At 46.2% G+C, this 21,621-nt stretch overlaps 2 protein-coding genes across 10 annotated transcripts in view; one reads left to right on the top strand and one right to left on the bottom strand.

The window, feature by feature from the left end:
• LOC6538999 (band 4.1-like protein 4A) overlaps positions 1-6,934 on the bottom strand; it is a 58,749-nt gene extending 51,815 nt beyond the window's left edge. For all 9 annotated transcript variants that reach the window (XM_002099465.3, XM_015193671.2, XM_039375114.1 and 6 more), the window contains exon 1: positions 6,129-6,934. The gene's annotated coding sequence lies outside the window, so the exon portion shown is untranslated. The remainder of the gene's footprint in view (positions 1-6,128) is intronic.
• A 6,188-nt stretch (positions 6,935-13,122) lies between these two features.
• Positions 13,123-16,120, top strand: LOC6538996 (pH-sensitive chloride channel 2). Its single transcript, XM_002099462.3, has 2 exons — positions 13,123-13,521; positions 14,250-16,120. Exons 1-2 carry the CDS (start codon positions 13,287-13,289, stop codon positions 15,737-15,739), a joined length of 1,725 nt encoding a protein of 574 aa, XP_002099498.2. The 5' UTR covers positions 13,123-13,286; the 3' UTR covers positions 15,740-16,120.
• The last annotated feature ends 5,501 nt before the right edge of the window (positions 16,121-21,621 follow it).

Here is a 21,621-nt window from a genome sequence, read left to right as displayed (position 1 = left end):
GTATATTACTCAAGATGAAGCGTGACTCGGGGCTATTTAAGATACTTGAGACTTGATTTTCGGCTATTTCGCTTTACGACCTCTCTGCGGTTTCCGATTCCCTTTCTTTTGGGCTAAGTCTTTAACTAAGTCTAACTAGCCGCAGTTTTCCCTGTGGAGCCGCAGCATCATTTAACAGGAAATCGTTAGCGAGCGGCGTGTTTAAAATAGTTTTGCTCCACCTCCGATGCTCAGATATTCTGATATTCTGATATACTGATATACTGATATACTGATATACTGATATACTGATATACTGATGCTCTGATGTTCTGATGATCCGCCTGCATTTCTGCTGCAGACACGATGGCATTTAAATGAAACGCTGCCAGAATTAGAACTGTAAACAACATGTGTTGAAATGCCTAAAATGCCTAATTGATTGACTTGACTCAGCGGCACCTGACTGACTGGTTGGCCAAGGAGCGGGGAAAACTGGCTGCAACTGGGAGCTGAGAACTGGGAGCTGGGAAAATTATGGCATTGGCATTCAGCGGCATCTGATGGATTGCCAAAGACGTTTGATCGCTGGCCGAGTGCGAGGCGAACTCTCAGGTTGATTAGCCTTTGGTTCGCGGAAGAATGCAATTAAGACACTTTAATGATGCGCAGTTATTAAATCAATTTTCTCCAGCCGCCGTTCACAATTTATTACCTAACCGCCTTTTCAGCTCTTCGGCTCTTTTGCCGTATTTATGGCTTTTGCATAGAGCTCAGAGTGCAGCGGCCAACGGCTCCTCCAATTACGGCCAACTCGAGACAATGGCCCGTAAAGCATTCTAACACCAATCTCCGAGCGGCTTCAATGGCTTTCTGGCTTTCTGGCACTCCAGCCAACTTTCCAATTGGCAATAAAGCATGCGAAACCAATAGCAATACTTCTTCGTATTTTAGTTTTGTCTTTTTACGTCTTTTCTCACTTTTTGTCGAATTTCTTTTTAATTTTCTTTGTTATTTGTTGACCACTAACTGTTGATTACCGGGCCGCGATACTGGCCTTTTCACGCGCCCTCCAACCGCAGAGAAGCAGACACAATGGAGCATTTGGAGCTTTGGAACTTTGGAGGCGTTGGTAGAATGCCCAAAAAAGGTATCGGCATTTTGGCCACAAAAACAGACTTCGCTGCAGTTTTCTGCACTTGAGCGCCTAACGGTAGTTCCAGCTAACGAGCTAACGTAAATTAAGATCGCTTGTTCTGTTCTGTTCTTTTTCCAGCTCCAGCTTCAGCTTTTCACCGGTTTCTCGCTTTTCTGGCAGCATCTTTCGTGGAATAAAAACCAAATGTGTTCGGCAGCAAAAAATAACCCAGAAGTAAACAAAAGATGCAGCCAGAAACAACACAGCAGTGGAGTTGGAGGTGGAGGTGGAGGTGCTCCTCTCGTTTCGCTCCTATTTTCCCAAAAACGGAAAGGCCAGGAGAAGACTTCAGATCCCAGACCCCAGACTTCACTCAACGCCAACGCACCAGGCACATGTACATACTTACATATATCTGGATGCAGATCCCCCGACCCAGTTTGCCGTCCCCAGCCCAGATACAGATACAGACGCATCCGTGAGATACCCATTCCCGAACTCATACTCAACTCAACTCAACTCATTTGCATGTGGGCAGTGGGTCAGTGACTGGCGGGAAATCTATCTATCTATCTATCAGTCAACTGAGATTCTGATGCCTCGGTGGGCAGTTGCTAAACTACTCGTTGCATAGTTATGGTCTTTGGCTAGTCACCACGCACTATCCCCATTCCCCATTTCCCTCTCATGCCATGCGATCTCGCGAAAGGAAAATCGCATTTTCCTCAATGCAACCCACTTTGGTTTTTCTCCTCCGCTGACTTCTGCAAAAGTCTTCTTCATCGGCCGCAACTGTAATAAAGAACTACATACCGTATACAAATCGATTTCACCCAGTTCCCTGCTCGTTTTTCCTTAGATTCTTGCATGCAGCAAACATTTTCTTTTATGGCCATCCGTTTTTGTTGTGTTCTCCAGCCAGAGAACGCATAAAAAACGATTGCAAGGAAATCGGACTTATAGAGGAGAGGGAGGCCCAACCCAACTGAAATCCAACTGGAATCCAAAGTTAGAATTTCGGCCTGTCCAGCTGATTGCGTGCAACATGCGCTCGGTTGTCATAAAAGTTGCCACTTTATGACTTACTCATGTGTAGGAAACCCAAACCCAACTAGCTCCGTGGCAAGAAACGCACCACTTCAAGTCGCTGCCATCTCACGGCGGAAATAGAACTAATGATCAATTAGCTCGAACCGCGCTGCCGTTAGCTTCCGACTTGTCCACTGACCACTGCCCACTGTCCACTGTCCACTGGGAGCGTCCAATTTGTGGACGATGGATGGATCTGCAGTTGGTGGGGCTAATGTGGTGGGGGTAATGCGCAACTATGCGTCACTGCAATTAACCCAAAGCTCTAATTGGGGATGGTTAGCTGGGCATAAAATGTGTATTTTAAGGCCCATTACGGATGGCTTCCTGTCGCACAAACTCGCCTCAGCTCGACTCTGCGGCAATAGAAAATCAAATAGAAGCAGAAGAAGGAGCAGTTGGAGCACTTGGAGCAGTGGCTGCAGTTGGAGCTGTCAGAAGTGGCCGTCGCGTCGTATGATGATTGCGCAAGCGACACATAAGCGGACTCCAACTCCCAGATCCCAGATCCCAGATCGCAGCTCTGAGATCCCAGCTCCCAGATCCCCAAGCAACTGAAGCTGCAGCAGTAACTGCTTTAATTGGAAATTGTTGCAGCAGAGGCATCCGCAGCAGCAGCAGCAGCAGCAGCACCGTCAAGTGTTCTAGTTACGTGGCTGTCGTTTGCTTTCAATCTTTTGGCGCTCCGGCGCTGGCAATTGCATCACGCGAACTGCAGAAGTGAGTCGAGCTGCCAACGGGTTTGGCTTTGGGCCCGCCACCATCCATCTCCTCCAGCTCCTCCAGCTCTCCCCTGGCTACTTTCTAAAGCCTTTTCTCGCAGCCAAGACTACACTGGAATATAAATCGGGGTTTAGGGATGTCCGAAATCTCAGAGTGTGCTGTAATTGTTAAGTTGCAACCACTCAGAACTTTCTTCTGTACATGCAACATTCTAGTTCTGCGCTCTAGTTTCCCACTTTTTTCCCCAAGTGTACAGCATCAACCTCTCATCTCTTCTCAGCCCGGTTCACTTGGTTACTGTGCGCAGTTTTTCCCCCCGCTTTCCTTTTTGTTTTCCCCCGTTTTTCTCCGTTTTTTTCTGTTTTTGTCTTTTTTGTTTAGCGCCCAGGTAACTGTTCCCAACTACAACAACCACACAACCTCGAGTTGCAGTTGGGAAACTGGTGCAAGCTTTTCTGCTGCGTTTCAGCTAGCTGGTTGTTCGCTTGTTCAGTTGTTTGGTTGTTCTTCAGCGCTGAAGCTGCAAGTTTGCAGTTAGTTCTACGGCTGTGTTCGAAGTTGCCGTCGTTGTTTCTTTGGGCTTTGATTTTGCTGCTATGTATGACATTACTTGTGTTTGCTTTTTTCCTATTTTCTTTTCTTTTCGCCTCAAATTGGAAATTAACGTGCAACAACTAGGCTATAGGAACTATAGCATCCGAACTGAACAACTGAACAACTGCAACAACGTGAACGTGAACGAACAGCCCTTTGTTCTTAAAGTTTTTACAGAAATTAATTAAGTGCCTCTGCTGCGAGATGGGGGATTTATAGAGATTGTTAGGAAAGTTGCTGCTGCTTTCGCAGTGGCTCTGTTGTCTGTTGTTAGTTTGGTTGTTAGGCTTGTGTCACATGAGCCAAAAGTCTATAAATTGCAAGAGCCATAAAATTAGCTCGTAAAGTTTTGTCTTTAGTACAGCAGCCATGTATGTATACATATATGTGTGTTCACATTTATAATGTCACTAATTAAAAAAGCGGATACCAAGAGCATTATTTTATAGCTGCAGATGCGACTGCCAATGGGAGTGGGAATGGGAATCAGTCGAGTGGATTTACGACCCTGGCCAGTGATTAGTGGTATGAGAAGTGGGTAACCAAACCTTTAAAGTGTGTTGTATTCCCGCTTAATGTGACACTCGAAACGAGTGGCTTCCCCCCTCTTTTTTCCACACCCCAATCAATACCTCGTTTTAGGGAAGGGGGAGCTATTAGCCATCAAAGAGTCATTTATAAGCGAAGCAGTTTTGTCAAATTTCAATGGCCAATCCTTTCCAGGCGGCAAAACCGCTGACAGCTGCCGCTCATCACTGATGGATGGGCGTTTTGCAGCTTTGGTTAGATGGATATGGGGCTGTGGATACCGCGACTCGTGGCCTGACTTTGCCGGCGATTAGAGGCGCTGAAAGGGTTAACCAGGCGATTTTGGTTGGGGCAATTGAGGGGGGGGGCTTTTGGCTTTTATCAGCAATCTGTCAGTGTGGCGAACATCATCATCCTCAGCCATCCGCATTTGCGGCAGCTTCAAAGGCAAAGGCGGCGACATCTTTCAACTGACTGACTGCGTGGTCGGTGTTTGACGTTGAATTTACAAAATACAAATTACAAATTACAGCTAATTAAAAGTTGATGAGTCTGCGTGAGTGAAATCAAGCGAAGCCATCTTTCCCAGCCTGATTTAGAATTCCACCGGCGCTGATAAGCAAATGAGGAAGTCGGGAAAATTCGTTGAAAAATTGTATTTATTCTTGTGGTGCTCACTTTTTTTTCCCCACTCCGGCTATTTGCGCAAGTCATTCGAGTGTTCTGGTTGTCTGCTTGTCTGGTTGTCTGGCTGATGTTTATCTGGCGAAACTATGATGGGGCATCCGTTGCACAACATTGTTGGACAGGAAATGGGAAATGTTTTTCTCCCTCCGAGAGGAATTCGCATGCGAAATTCGGCCGATGAAACGTGTGACAAAGCTGCAGTTATGTTCATAGCTTGAAAGCAAAGCATCAAATCATAGCCAGTCATATCCTAAACTAATAAAAACAAAGCTCCCCAAAATACAAAACCAATTTCGCAGCTGCGGAAGAAGTTTGCAATAATAATTGCGCAAATATTTGCCATGGCAACTGCTGAGATTTCCATGGCAAGAATTTCAGTTTTCGTTCGTTTTCCCCGCTCGAAAGATGGAAAAAGTAAATGCGCCAAATGAAAACATTTCCATGCCGATTTGTGTGGGAAAGAGCAGCGAAAATGATTATGCCAGCGATGATGGCGTTGACAACGACAACACGGGCAACACAACAGCAGCAACACAAAAGCAGCAGCAGCAACAGCAACAGTCGCATCAGCAGTTAGTGTTGCTGTTGCAAGAACCACAATTGCGGAATTGAGTTGTCCACACCAGGAGAAAATATTCCAGTGGATAATTGTGAGCTCTGCTTGGGGATTAAATAGCTTGTATAGCTCCTCAACTCAGTTAAGAACATTTGAATTACCCAAATATTGAACTATATAAACTGTTTTTTGCAGTGCATCCCCTGCACAGAACTCTTGCATGTCGCGGACAAATACAAATAGCAAAAGAAGTCAGACAGTTGGGTTATCGCCATCGCAGCTTCATAATTAAATATTGTCAGCATGGACGCTGCCTTGTTGCGGCTTCATGATGCAGTTGATGCAGTTGCTGCAGTTGATGCAGATGTGGCAGATGATGCAGATGTGGCAGATAGGATGATTCAATTCCTGCAGCTGAGAACGCGTGCAACTTGATGGCCGAGAACAGGAAGTGCGAAAACTATTAGTGGCACTTATTTATTCATTAGAGCCAGTTAGAGACACCCAGCTAGCTGCGCTCCAATTATGCAGTTCGTTGGGGCTGGAGAGCCGCAGCTGGAAAGCTGGAGAGCTGCGATACCTATGATGATGATGATGATTATAATGACCAAGATGAGGACGCATCAGGATGCAGGCACACGCTGCTCATTGCGCTATTAACACATTTGCATAATGACGCCGCGATGTCATTGCACTTTAGCTGCATTGCCTACACTTCGAGTTCAATGTTCAATGTTTACTGTTCAATGTTCAATGTTTACTGTTCAATGTTCAATGTTTACTGTTCAATGTTCAATGTTTAAGGTTCAATGTGCGTGGTGAGTTATGGCTTACCTGCTTGAGATATCTTTGAGTTGGGGGCTTCGAAGAGCGCGTTTTGGGGCTTTGGCTTTATGCCCGGCAATCACTGGCTTATCAGCGCACACAAATCAGACAGAAATGCCTATATTCTTATGGATTGAAGAACACACTTTTATGGCTAGATGTTGATTGTATGCAAAGATGATATATTTTTTAAGTGGGAAACCCTCGGTTTATTTCTTATTCCTCCGGCTTGCGCCACATGGGAGCTTTTTCCAAAGAACTCCTTCAGCTCCAAAAACACACACTCACACACACACACGCCGGGCAATAATAAAAGCGTAAATGCTTATTTATTTGCAAGTCGTTCGCGAAATGCGCTCTTGTATAATTTATGAAGACCGCGCACACGACGTCGACAAGCTCGAGAAATGCGAGATGCGAAATGCTAAAATCGAAAAACGCGGCAGCACAAAAAAAACCAAAAGCCGAAATTGGACTTTTTATTTGAGATATTCTGGCGGTTGATGGCGCGGACCCTCATAAAAAGCGTCCTTTCTCAGTCACAAAACCCGCTGATTGTCCGTCCGGGGTCAGAGGTCAGAGTTTGCGTGGCGTGGCAACTGCAGTCCATCAATCGCAACTGCCGAATGCACAGTTGCAGTTGCAGTTGGCCAACCGATCAAGCGGAGCAAACCGACCGATAAATCCGAGAGCAGCCGAAACCGAAATCGAAATCGAAAACCAAACTCAATGCGAATTCCGATCCGAAGCACACAAGCCGAAGCCAGTAGTTCCGCTGCAGCGTGCGTTACGTGCGACGGTTCAACAGCAACTGCCCGAGAATCGGAATCGACTTGGAGCCGCCGCCTGGCTGACTCCCGGGTGGAACCTGTTCCTGGGGTGGACCGCGAGCGTGTGGATGGTGTTGCTGGTGTTGCTGCTGTCTCCGCGGAGTGGAGCAGGCGGCACTTTTGGCGCCAACTTTGGAGACTTTCGAATGCCGGCTGGCAAGCGAACGAGAGAGAGAGACGTGGAGAGATAGTCGCAGAGAGAGAGAGAGCCTGCACGTGGTGGTGTGGCGCTAAGTGCGGCTTAAGACTTGAAAATAAGCAAGATAAGAAAGATAAGGAAAAATAAACATCGAAGTAAACTAACTTCCAAATTAATGTTTGAGTCATTGGGTATAGTTTTAGGTATACATGCACATACATGCATGAAAAAATAGTTTCTAAAGTGTAGTAACTCATTTCTCGCACTCATGATTCCCGTTCATATTTTAGTATCTTGTATTTAGTGCCTATTATTTTAAATCTATTTAGTTTAGACTCGGCATTTTCCTGCAGCACTGCATATGTTACGAATGAGTGTAGCAAAACAAACCGCGAGATGTGTGTAGAGTTGGAGAGCGCATGCGCACAAACTGCGGGGGAAAACCAATCCAGAGAAGGAGTGTGAGACTCGAGTGCCGAGTTCAGCCGGCAAAGACAACGAAAATAAGTGCCACGGCAGTCGGATTTGGATGAGTTCTTCTGGGAGGGGGAGAGATACTCCAGACTCAGGATGGGGGGGATGCGACTGGGGTTATTCAGCATCTGCTTTGTATCTTGCACGCCGAGTGATAGCTAAAGATACATGGCCATGCCGCCCCTCATCTCGCGGCATTAAGTGCGCTTGTAGCTGTCTATCAGCCAGAAATCACCCCATAGAACGCCGTCGATGATCCGGGAAAAGAACGTCGACGATCCGGGGAGAAGTGTACTCCATTCGCGCCAGCAATTTGCAAACCGCAAGTGGCCGAGACAGCGGAGGAATTCGCTGTCCTGCAGCGGAAAGCCAACTGGAATCAACAAAATACACACCCCCTGCCTATCGATCAGTGGTCATCGGCTGTGGAATTTCCTCGGAAATATTTATCTACGCTAATTTCCCTGCTAAACTTGGGCAAGTGGCGGGAAACCGCATCATGGCAATTTTCGCTGCTCGCGTGCCAGCTTGTTGCAACATTGCAACATTGCTGCATTGCAATACATAGTGCAACAGTGCAACAGTGCAGCAGTGCAGCATCACAAAAACGCCTTTAACTCCGACTTCCCATAGAAATGTTTCGGCTGTCCACTTTTGTCCAAGGGTCCGGACTCTGGAGATCGGAGATGCCTCCTCTTTGTGACTCTGTGGCTCTGTGGCGTTTGGTTTATGGTTTATGCGCCGCCGTTTTTGGTCTATTAAAATGATTGCAGTATTTACGTAGCGCTTTTCAGCCATAATTTGTATTTGCTATGCTCATCATCATCATCATTGGGCAGCGACCACTCGAAGGCAACGGCGAAGGCGAAGGCACATCCTCCTACTCTGCGGTTTTCCACCTCCTCCAATCCCCTCGTGGCCTCGTTCAGCCCCCGGCATTTGACCCTTCCTCGAAGTCTAAGCTCTTCTATTGCCATTGTTTATCTGCAACGAGCCAGGCCCAGAAACCAGTCTTTGGCATCGCTTTTCCACTCGCCAGTCTCTGCGGATTGTGCGTTCATATTTCTGGCCTTATCGCCGCTGGCGTCTCGGTGCCGTATTTACCACGATTATTGATCGCTTAATACGAGTTTGCACAGAGCACTTGGTGTTTATTTGTGCAGCTTAGAGATACGAGTACTGCGGCTCTATTTTGCCGCATAAATATTTGTCGCATCGTGATCAATTACAGCTGACTGGGTTCAGTGAGTGAGTTGAAGATACAGCAGAGTCGTTGACTCAGCGTGAAAGTCGGCTGGGAATTAAACTAATAATTGCATAGTATGCCGAGCCGGGCTTAAAACTTTCAGTTTCGCGGGGCGACTGACTGACGAGAGTGTGACTGACTGGCTGACTAACTGACTAACTGACTGGCTGACTTCATTCAAGTGCCAGTTTTCGATCATTGCAGACATTAATGCACATTCTCAGGCGAAAAAACGAGCGAAGAAGAAGCTGGCGGATTTCAAAGTCAATCGACACGCCCACCGAGGACATTGAACTGGGGGCTTGGCCATAAAGTGTGCACTGAAAGAAACGGAGAAGCTACAACTTGATAGTGCTCACAAAAGCAAGCCACTGATTGTAATGTGACCTATCTAACAATCATTATTGCTTATACATATTAATACATTGCCATATTAAAATCATTCAAAAATATCGCATGTTTCACTACATTAAGACATCATAACTTATAATTTTTGTCTTAGAAGATACAATCCTTTTTCATCTCTAAGATCTTTCTGTGCAACATTAAATAACCAGTTTAGTGTGGCAAATTTTTTGTACGAACTTCCGCTTAGCAGGAACGCAGCCAATTTTGACAGATTACAAGGCAGCGAGTCGGCCCGAAGGCATCTTTTTGGCTTTTTGGTCCTGGGTTTTTGGTAAGCCAACAGCCACCAACTGAGCAGAGTGGTAAGAAAGAACCCTAATCAATGGCCTCAGTGCAGGCGATGCGATGCCATTGAACCATTGAGTCGGGAGTTGGCCCCAAATGCAAACTGGCTTACTGAAATGGCCAACAGCAGCAGCAGCAGAATCGCCGCCCTGCTGCTTTCAATTACGTGTGCTGGCTACCAAAAAAATGCAAAAATTCAAGCAATGCAAAATTCAAGCAGAGCCAACTAATTTATGGCCAAAACCGAACACCAAAAACACCAACAAAAACAGCAACCGAAACCGAAACCGAAACAGAAACAGAGACGTTCAAGATCTGCATTTAAAAACACAATGTCCGCAGACGATTGCCAACGATTAAGCGCCGCAAATCAAAAGCCAGGCAAAAGTGCAAAAGTGGAAAAGGAAACCAGACCAGCACGAGGAAAACCCCGGAGACCAAAAGCCGCAAATGACAAATGTTTGCACTGCGAGTTTTGCTTGAAATGCAACAAGAAAAGCGCCAAAAAATTGTGAAAGACCAAAACCAGGCGAAAACAGCCATAAAGTGTTGAGTGCTGGCGGAAATCACTTGAAACCGAAAATAAATCAAAGGAAACAATAATGGAGCACCAGCAGAAACAAAGCGCCCAGGCCAAAATCGAAAAGGAAAATGGGGAAAATGGAAAAATTGTAAAATAGAAAAATAGAAATGCCAGCATCCGCCAACATACAAAAACCGATAAAGGCAGCGAGAATCTGCAGAAATACTAAAATAAAATAAAGCGAAATAAAATGGAGTGAAAGGGGAAATCGCCAGCTGAAACAGTAGTAAAAAGCCGAGCAGCAGTAATAAACGAGGTCCGGGTCTCAAAACCATCACACAAACTCAAACTCAAACTCAAGCTCAATCCCCAACTCACATCCAACTTTCCAGATCCAAGGATCCGACGTCCTTGCGAGTCGGCGACTCGTGTGATTTATGTCCCATTGTCCGGTGATGTCAACCTGGCCAACCGTCTGCGGCGAGTCTGGCCAGCCTTAATTGCTCTGGCGGTCGGCCACGCCCCTTCCCTCAGCCCCGCCCACACGGACATATACCGCAATTACAGAGGCGACGACTATTACTCACCTCTTTATATGGGGCTTCTCGTCCAGAAGATTGGATGCAGTGCCACAAAGGGCGCGACAAGGTGGGAATGCAACTGGGAGTGAATGGTTCTGCGAAAGCCATTGAAAACGTGGAATACCTTTTGATTTTTTAATTAAATGAACACTAAATGATAGCAAGGTGTCATCAAAATCAAGATTGATTGTAATTGCCTGCAAATCAATCAAAAATCACATTTCAAAAAGGCGCTTAATGGCTGAGCAGAGATATCAGTAATACTACTACTAAGTGCACATAAATGTTAAGATAAGACCTTATCGGCTTGTAAATATTATAAATATTTATTTTCCAAAGAACAAATTCCATATATTTTGTAGCTCATGTGGAAGAATTGCTGCCCAGCCTTATAGAATCCCCATGGAGCTGCCCCCGATTACAGGTCATAATTAGAGAGCACTCCTCGGGCTTAATCTTCCGGCTGTTCAGAAACGCTCGATTGCCATTTAAAGGATTATAATTTCTGCGCTGCCGAAACTAAAAACTTCAGACGCAAACTTTGCAGACAGTTTTTGTGCCATTTAAACTCCCTTTGGGTTCAGATTCAGATTCAGATTCAGGCTGTTTTCAGAGCAAGGTGCACAGAAGTGGGGAAAAAAGGGATCCATCCGTTTAGTTTTTATTTGGATTTGGCAGTGCGGCATTTGAATTCAAATGTGCTCTTAAATCGGCTTAGTTTTGCGAGCAGCTTTTATGTTCCCGGCGGCTTAAATTAATGCGCCAGCAGGGACTTCGTGCAAACAAAACAAAAAGCACGGCTCACACTAAAATGAAATATGAATGCAGGGAGTGTGGAGTTTGAAGTTTGCAGTGTGGAATATTTACCGGGCTTGAGAACACACGGACAAGGTGATTAAACGGATTTTCAGCGTTTATATGGCCGTTGAGTGATTTAATTGATTTCCACTACTGCTATTTACCCTTTTTCCCCCTCCCCGGAGTCATAAAAACCGGACGGACAACAGACAGCGGACAACGGACAGCCATTGGCTCTATCTAATCAGCGCCACTTTCACGCCCACTTGCGGTCGAAATCACTGCTGAGTGTTGTGAAAATGAGATTGTAAACAATTTTAATTTGCCTTGTTAGTGCTGAGATTGCTGTATACCCTCACCACTATCAGCTATCACCGAACTTGTAGCTGCGTTGCAGTTTCCCAGGCTATCTGCAGAGTCCATCGGCTGTAAAAATTTTAGTAAAATAGGTTCAGATTACAAAGGCCATGTACTGCCATAAAAACCAATTTTTATGACTCAATCCGTTGTACTGTTTATAAATTACCAACATTATTACAGGGTTCAATGGGTTAGGTTCTGTTCTGTTTTACAAAATGAAAGATGTCGCAAACAACTTGTAATCAGCATGCATGCTTTACAAAACTAAAGAGGGTGGTAATATTAGTAGTAATTATCTTGTAGTAGTAATTCCAGATAATCAGTGTTATCATTACAAACAGTAGGAGTGCAATGCAGCGCTCTCTGATTGATCGGCAAAGGTGGTAAATGAATTTCTCGCCCCTCAACTGGCGGGGTAAACACCTGATACAGCCGTCCATTTAGCAGCTAAAGCGACCAATCTGCTGCGATTTTCCAACCATCCAGCAATCTACGATGTTACCACGTGCCACGTGCCTCCATGTGCCGCGTGACTCAGGAATCCTCCGATTGGAGTGAGGTGGAGTGAGTTGTGGATGCCACAAGAGTCGCAGCCATGCGTAATGCACTCCGGCGTAGTTTCGTTTCTGCGTCTCTGTTTCGGGGCCATAAACTTTTATGGGCCTCATGAAGCAAACAGCGGGAGGCGGTCCTGTTCTTGGTAAAATGGTGAAACTGGGCAAAGGTCTGATTAAAGTGAAGCGCTGCTGAGGGGCTGGAAAACTACGCCCTGCGCCGCATTCAAATGGTCCCAGATGCATTCGTTCTTTTGGCTGAGTTTTGAATGCCAGGTCTGCTTTGCTGAAATACTTCTTAGTCTGTTACCATCCAGAATGCTCGAGTGACTGCAGACCGAAAAGTACTCGTCCACATCCGTTGGCTAATCAAATCAGATCTGGGCGAATTTCAGAAATACTTTGGCCAAAAATAAACCGCCAGCGAACCGCTTCTGCCAATGGCTCATCATCAATTATGCGATCGGTTCGCTTAACTGAAGTGCGACAGCGTATATCTCTATATCTCCATAGTAGCCAAACGTAGACAAGTCGCTGGCGTTTTTGGCCGGGCACTTAATCAAGAGTCTGGAGACATGAGCAAACATTTTGGCCGCCCTCTCCGGCGCAATGATAACCGCAATTAACGGCATTACACGGCAGGTGGGCGAAAAGCTGGCCACTTACAGGCGATTTTGGCCAGCGGCGATAAGGCCCCAGTGGCATCCAACAATAATTGGCCCGAACAAGCTGTCATGAGTGGTATGAGTGGCGAGGAATTAAAAGCCGCTCGCAATTAAAATATACAAGTTAGTAATAGATATTACGTAGAACGAAGCGCTGCTCCGAAGAGCACGAACCCGAACCACTTCCGATACTGCGATATTCCGCTACTGGCGCCACCGACTGACTGGACAACCCGGGCGAGTTGGCCAACTCGCTGCCAAAAAAAGTTCAAGTTAAATAGTTGATCGAGAAAGGGCCAAGCGGATGGCCGTGAAAACGCAGCGCGCGAAAAACAAAATAGAAAATTGTCGCGAAATCGTCGCGAAATCATCGCACTCCTGCAAACTTGGTAACTTTGAGTCCCGTGATTCGAGAAACAACGAGCTATTTGATATGACTAACCGGAGAATGGACACACTCGGGATCTTCGTACTCATTAGCTACTTGGGATTATCAAGTGCGGCCGGAGTTCATCTGAGCGATATTCAACAGAATCTGGGTAGGTGGACATGAACATCACCGAAGGATCTAAGAGATACGGATACGAAACTTAGACACATTTTGGAATATAAATTGTCATACCCCTTTATTTTTTTATATTTTTTTTTTAGTAAATATCTATATTTTTTAATGTGTAGTCATTTTAAAAATTGTAATTTTAACAGAAATTGTAGACAGCCTTATCACATTGATCATTTTATCGTTTCTTAACGAGTTTACAATCATGTGACAAAATTTAATTTCCACATGCTCCCTGGACTAAATTGATTTCACAACTTAAACTGCAATGTTTAAAAAAATTGATTTATAATTTTAAGATACTTTGATCATTTTTCCAAAATGTCCTAAAAATTACATATACCAAAATTAACATGATTATTGTGTCAGGATACCTGGGAATACCAGTTTTAAACAATGGGTTACCCTTTTATTCTTATCGCAATTATACCACATTTATTTTTAGTTCGTCTAGATTATTGTGAACACTAAGACAAATTATCTGCACTTAAAAATCGTATCAATCAAGTTGCAGTTAGCATTTGAACTGCTCGTGCCCTCAGCAAAAAAGAATTTAATTTCACAATATCTTATGCCAGCGAATTTAAGGATAATTATTCAAATGAGCTGATTTGTTTAAGAGGAACTGTGATGGTGCAATACCTTACCAAGTGCATATAATAGCATTTATTTTCGATTTTACCATTTCCAAAATATTTCTGCTTTCAGCCGCCAATGGATCGGTGGTGCTATCCCCTCTGAACTCCACGGATGCCTTCAGCGTGGCCATCAACCTGTCGCAGTCCACGGTGAACAATTGTCCTTCGCTGGCCAACGCAGAGTCCATGGCGCTGATGGAGCTGCTGACGAGATTAACCGCAGGCTGTCGCTATGACAAGATGGTGCCACCCGTGGTCCACAACAAGGATGGTGAGGAGGTGCCCATGGACATATACGCGCGATTCTACATCTATGTGATGAAGAACCTGGACTCAAGTGACCTGCAGTTCACGGTGCAGGGTCTGCTGCAGTTGCGCTACTTGGATCCGCGCCTGGCCTTCTCCAGCTATCTGCCCAACCGCAGGCAGCCCATCATGGGCGAGTCGGAGCTGAAGAAGATGCTCTGGGTGCCGCACATATTCCTGACCAACGAGCAGGCCTCCACGGTGCTGGGCACCAGTGCCAAGGACGAGCTGACCACCATTTATCCGAATGGCACGGTTCTGACTTCCACGCGGCTGCAGGCCACACTGTACTGCTGGATGAACTTCCAGAAGTTTCCGTTCGATGAGCAGAAGTGCATAACGACCCTGGAGAGCTGGATGTACAACACCTCGCTGGTGCAGCTCCACTGGGAGACCGACAACCCCGTCAGCTTCGACAAGCAACTGCAGCTGACGGAATACAACCTGATTGGATCTCTGTACAATGAATCCATTCGGGTGTCCAACGAATCCTACATGTCCCACGGCTCACTGGAGGGCAACTACAGCATCATCAGCTTCACCGTCCTGCTGACGCGGGAGGTGGGCTACTATGTGATCGACTACTTCCTGCCCTCGATCATGATAGTGACCATTTCGTGGGTGTCCTTCTGGCTGCAGGCGGATCAAACCCCGGCCAGAACTACTCTGGGCTGCACCACGCTGCTCTCCTTCATCACGCTGTCCCTGTCGCAGGAGAACAACCTGATGAAGGTGAGCTATGTGACCATGTCGGAGGTGTGGTTCCTGGTCTGCACCATCTTCATATTCGGCAGCCTGGTGGAGTTCGCCTTCGTAAACACCATCTGGCGGCGGAACAACGATCTGCAGCTCAAGAAGCGAACCACCAAGTACATAGTCAAGTCCACATTTGTCCCGCATCTAAAGAAACATCGCAGGCATGGATACAGAAGGACCGACAGCACCATGAGCACCATGAGCACCACCAGCATGGACAAGTCCTGTGGTGCCAACAACACCGTCATCACCATAGAGACCCCCATCATCATTGGCGGCAGTCTCAGTCGCGAGGACTCGGCCATCAGCTTGGACGAGCAGGACGAGACCTCCACCTCGGAGTCCGGCGATTCCACGAAGGAGAAGCCCGCCCAGACCTTCGCCACCATGACGCCCAAGGAGGTGTCCCTGTGGATCGATCGCAAGATGCGCTTCGTCTTCCCGCTGTCCTTCGTCGTGTTCAATGCCTTGTTTTGGACCCTGGTCTACTGCCTTTGATCATCATGGTGATCATCGGGTGTTCATCGGCGAAGGAGTGCCATTCTGTGATCCTGGAGCATCCTCAGCCCTGCCTCATTAGCCTTAGTTTCCCAAGGTACGATGACACTTGCTTAACCTTCGGCCAACCGACTCCATTTGTGAAAATTCGACACCACCTATGGCAATAAATGTTTTCAGGCTCTGCAATGCGAACATGTTTTGTAATTATATAATAATGTAATTATTCTGAAAGTCGGCCGAATCTTGAGCAAGTGTCGCGCACCCCAAGTCCACAAATCCCCGACAGGTGATGGAGATCCCTCCTCTTCCTCTGCGGGGCAGTACGTGTTATGTAGTCTGTATTTGTTCGCAATAAATTATATGTTTTGATACAACCAATACCACTGAAGCACGAGTACAACACCACCTCCCCCAACTGAGCACGTACAGATCTGATAAATACGTTCCTATTAGCAGCGGGCAGGGGCCATAAAACCCGAGTGATGATGGGGCCGATGATGGGGCAGTCAGGAGCGGGCAGCCCGCTATATTTGTATCAATGAAAAAATCATAATGCCAGCACGCCCCACTGCAGCCAGCTCGATTCCTAATTAATTGGCCGTGATGATGGGACTCTGTTGAAAAGTCTAGCGGTGGCTGCTCCTCCAGGGAATCCGCAGTTCACAGTATTCACAGCATTCACAGCATTCACAGCATTCACAGCATTTCCAGCGACCGGCTGCTCTTGATAAATTAACCGCTCATGCAACACGTAAATTGATTTTAAATTGCCTTATAAATGAACTCCAATTCGCCGGGCCATAAACAATGTGCTATTGCTATTGCGATCTCCACGGCTAGATGCCAAATAATTTTGCCAGCTAGTCGGCGTTTGAGAATGGAAATTAATTGCCAGTGTCCATAACTCGGATCGCACCGAGAGAACTCGGAGCGCATTGCTATGCAAAGCCGCATCTGGCCATCAATCTCGGCCTGATTCCGTTCTGGAAACTCGTTCTGGCCACGCCGCCGCAAGGTGTACATAATGAGATGTAATCTGTCAAAATGAAGTGTATCGCTGGACCACAGACCTCCCCCTCCTCTCGAAAACTCCCTCATTTCGAGGAGCTGCTTGCCAGTTCGAAAAATTCGCTGGCAGCCTCAAACTTTTTTAGGCCCAACCAGCAGTTTATTGAACTCGCTGCGAGGGCAGTTCGGCAGTTTGCTGCCTTCCAGTCACCGGATGTTCCCATGTCAGGCGGTAAGCCGGCCATATGATAGATGCCCCGAACAGCTGGCCGCTGTGTACTTATCAATCGGCTCCCGTTTCGATGGGCCTTGGAAAACTCTACTCCCCAACTCACTTAACTCACTGAACTCACTGCACTTTTCTTTATCGATCGATGGATGGGGCGCATAATGGGTCAGCGCGGAGTTCATTTACACGCCGCTTGTTTGTTTAGCTTAACTTCCGATTCCACAAACTGAGACTCAGTAGTAAAGTGAGTCCGCGGGAACTACTAGAATCAAGAACTCCTCGCAAATGAGCTGCATAATCCGCGAGTGCTTCAGTCGGATTGTTTGCCTTCTTTTACTTTTCCTGCACATGAGAATCACAGACATTTTCATTTCCATTTCCATACTTATATTATTATGTGGTCCGGCCGTATAATTTGCAGTCACTTGCGACCGCCGGAGGCTCCCACACGTCGTTTCCCGCGTCCCGCGTTCCCTCAACCGTGAAGTTGCAACTTAAATGCCACCGACTCCAGCAGACTCAACCGCAGAGGCGGGGCAACTCCATATATAAGTGGGTAAATTAATAAACAAACGAACAAAGAAACCAACACGAAAGACACAATTATTGTAATGCGTTACTCGGACTTCGAGATGGGGCTTCCCACCAAGCGAGGGGTTTGCCAGTGGATGGGTAAGTCGTGGGATGACTTGAGGACAGGAATACAAATGGTTCATAAGCAATTGCAAGTCGCATTTCATATTTTCAATACTTATATATAAGATAATATAGTTACAGCTATTGGGAGTGCTACATGTCTAGCAATGGAAACATAATAGCAAAAGTATTGTATTTAAGACATATAATAGATGGTATGATACAAATAAAGTATATATTAAAAACTATGTTTCTTTTTGATTTATTTCCCAGCTTAAGCACTTGGTTCGCTGTAACGTCAAATGGATTAAAGCCACTTTAGAGAAGATGCATATGCTCCCCACTTGCTTACAAATAAACGACAAACATCCCATTTATCTTGCAGCACTTATTTTCGGAGGGCATTAGGTAGTCGTGGTCCAGATACCAGATACCATATCCATGTAAATACTCATTGCATTAGTCGGTTTATTTTTAGATGGTGGGAAAAATTCTATTTCGAGCCGCATTCGGAGCGCCTATCTGAGCACCAGAATCAGAAACATAAACTCAAACAGAAACTGAAACAGAAACAGAAAATTCGACCGCGAGACGTCGACAAGGGGAGCAGTTTCATTGTTGTTATGTTAGTTTTGGCCAGCGAATTCTGTGTAGTGTGTAGTGTTTGAAGCCTGTCCACCGTCCAGATGTCTGCGTCTTGGACGTGGGGCTTGCGGATTGGGGGATTGGTACTGAGCCCCATTTCCAGTCCAGTCACGCTCGGTGGGCGCTGGTTCAGAAGTCAAGTACGAGCCATTGCCGTCCGTCCACTTGGCCAAAGCGTGCGAATGAGCCCAAGAGCCAATAGCCAAGATCCAAGTTCCAAGAGCCAAGAGCCCAGAGCCGGGACTTGGCAATCGATTTTATGACTAATAGATGCCTTAAATAACCGACCGGCCAATACCACCGGCTAATTTGGCCATAGCCGTGTGCAAATTTAATGCACATCATGGCTGGGACAGGGATCGGGATCGGGAACGGGAACGGGAACGGGCATTAGCATAAGCCTTTGCCCGCCGGATTAAGTTGCCAGGCTGGACAAACCGCATGGCTAATGAGAATGCAGCGACGTCGTGCTCCTGGTCCAGCTGCAGCTCCACATTCACATCCCAGTCTGGGGTATTTACATGCTGCATGCCACAACCTATTAACAAATTGCAAACAAAACTGGCGACCGCACAGTAGCCGCCCCTTTGGGAGGACGGCATCTTGGTGCCCGAGAAGTGGGCGTGCATTCTAAATTATGGTGCTAATAAGGAGCTGCCTTTGCGGCTAATTTAATGGAATGCAAACGCACTGCGTGGATGCTTCATGGCTGTGAGCCCGGGGCTCTAGGAGATTCCACTGCCTTGACCCACGATGATCTCTCTTGGCGGACTTGACGATGGCGCCGGGCGATTAGGTGGCGTGCACCACGGCAGCTGCAGCTGAAACTGCACCACCGGTGGCGCCTGTGCACCACCACACCACACCACACTCCACACTGCACAGATTTGAATCATTCACTTGGCTTGAGCCTTGAATCGCCCAGAGGCCCCAAACATTTTGCACGTTTTTCCAATGAAGCCGCCAAACGGGGCGCCCCTCCTGCGGTCATAATTAATGAAAACTGCAAGGGCACTCGGAAAAATACTGAGTAAACAATGATAGCTATTAAGATATAAGTTTCAAATAAGTCGCAGCATATTGGGAAAGTTTCCAAAAGTTGTTTCTCCATCAAAATCAGTCGTCTCTAACAATGCAACGTGTGGCATTATTAATACTACTTTGTTCACCTTATTTTCCAACCCCTTCCACTTTCCCATTATAAAGATGTGTGGCATCCAGTTTTTTGCCATGTAAATGCAACTGGTTGTGGGCTTTCCCATTTTTACCACGCCCTGCAAACATTGCGATCGATCTGCCAAACTGGCCATTTCTTTGGGAAATACCTTTTCAGGTAGCCATGTGACGAGCGCAGTTTTGAAAACTCGCCTTAGGGCGTCGGTTATTAATTAGTATCTGCTTATCAACTCGACTCTACTTGTACATTTGTCATAGATACGTGTACCAAACAAAGGTACAACAATGGTGCTTTTATGGCAGGGGAGTGCCCCACGAAAACGGAGCCCGATCTTATCGAGAAATGTTTTGCTCGCCGTGTGACACTATCTTAAATGGAACTGAGTCGCCCGACTTGTGGGTTAGCCAACTTTGGCCCCGGATGAAATGCTGCTGCTGCTCATCCGCAATTTATGGCCCACTGGCAGGGAACGAAGGTAACCAGAAGTTGGCCCAGACCCAGAGCCATTCTAATTCGAGGCCGCTTTTAATTAAACACGATATCGATAGTGTAAGTGCAGCAGTCAGGCTGAAAGTTCAGCGTTCTAGCCTGGCGCCACCAAAGTTCGCTTTTGGCCACGGCTAAGCCACATTGTCAAATGGTAATCATGGGAGGCATCAACCTGTCGCGGTTATCGCACCCAGTGCGCTAAACAGCTAGCAAACAGTTGGCGCAGAGACAAACAAGCATGACTGGGACTGTCTGGGTGCAAATCATGTACAGCTTCGCTGCGAATCACGCCTCCAATGACTATGAATTTCAGAACTCTATCTCTAAACACATTTCTATAAATCCATACAGAAAACCCTAAATAAAGTGTAATCTCTCTAGACATTAATACTTTCTACAATTTACGCATTGCGTTTAATTTGTATAACTACACAAATAGTGAGCTCCAAACCTATAATAAACTACAGTCTTTGAGTATTTAAGGTATTCTGCAGGAAAGACTTCAATCATACTATCCTGCAAACACATTTATTTCCCATTACAAATGCCAAATTATTGTACGAAGCTTTTATTAAATATGAATGCTGCTCCTGTAGAGAATTCTATTTAATTTGTGACTCATTTGTGAATGATTCAGACGCCCGGGCAAGTCTGTTCGCAGATAAAGCTTCTCATTTTTTGAGTTCGGAGCTCCTTTCAGCTCGCTTCGTTTGCGGCAGTGAACTTTGCAACTGGCAACGGGCAACTTGCAACTGCAACTTGGCGATGTGGCGACTTGGCGACTTGGCCATTACTTCCAGTAGAAGATATTCAACATCAGCTTAGTGCCTCGCACACACGCGCCCACAAAAGCCAAGTACGCGGGCCAAAAAGCAGCATGGAAAAAAATTAGTTAAAAGATAAACATGGCAGAGCCAAAACGGCAAAGAGCAGGGCCCTGGGCAAGGGCACTTTAGGGGGTGGGCACTGTACGGACCGACTGTGTCGTGCTGCTTGCGGCTTTGTCTTGATTATGTGGGTTCAGCAGACGTACCAAAAGCAACAGAAGTACCAAAAGCACCAGAAGTAGACGCACCGGGGGCTGCAGCGAAAATAAGATACTTGCATCTGGGCAACTTTGTTGCCGCTTCTCGTTAGCCAAGCCCCACAATGGCTGGCCCCCAAAATAATTGCTTAGAAGGCGCAAGAGGCGCATTTTAAATATGGCCAAATAACAAAGCGAACGCACTTTGCCGAAGATGCATGGTCGCAGCTAATTAAATACAAACACGTGCCCACATAACTCAAACCCAAAGCTCACAGTCTCCAGTTCGCTTTCTTACATCATAAAGATACATCTCTGGCGGTCCAAAAGGAGCACCGTCTTTTCGACTTTTCACACAAAGACGCAGCTTTGTTCGCAGGTCGCGGAACACGCCGAAATTGCCCTGTGTCCTCCTGCCGTTTTAATTAAATTCATAAATCAGCAGCAACATGAGGAAATGGAGCAGCGAGTTGCAAGGGCGTGCTCATGCACTCACAAAAACAAGGTGTGCTTGATAAGGAAGCTTAAAGAAATACCTAAGAGATAGATATATATATTAGTTCAAGCTTAATACAATTAATGTATCATAATAAAGTAATCACCTGTAAACTGGAAAGTGAAATGGCTGTGGACAGCAGCAGAAGTAGTGAGTACTTTCTCCCCGTGTAGAC

Source organism: Drosophila yakuba, chromosome 3R (genome assembly GCF_016746365.2).
Source record: "Drosophila yakuba strain Tai18E2 chromosome 3R, Prin_Dyak_Tai18E2_2.1, whole genome shotgun sequence".
Lineage (NCBI taxonomy): Eukaryota > Metazoa > Arthropoda > Insecta > Diptera > Drosophilidae > Drosophila > Drosophila yakuba.
Note: the sequence above shows the minus strand (reverse complement) of the source record. Positions and strands in the feature narration are given on the sequence as shown.

Excerpts from the sequence above, each read along its gene's own strand:
- LOC6538996 (XM_002099462.3), top strand. The coding sequence starts at position 13,287 with ATGGCCGTGAAAACGCAGCGCGCGAAAAACAAAATAGAAAATTGTCGC. Across the intron at positions 13,522-14,249 it reads CGATATTCAACAGAATCTGG|CCGCCAATGGATCGGTGGTG; the intron begins GTAGGTGGACAT and ends TTCTGCTTTCAG.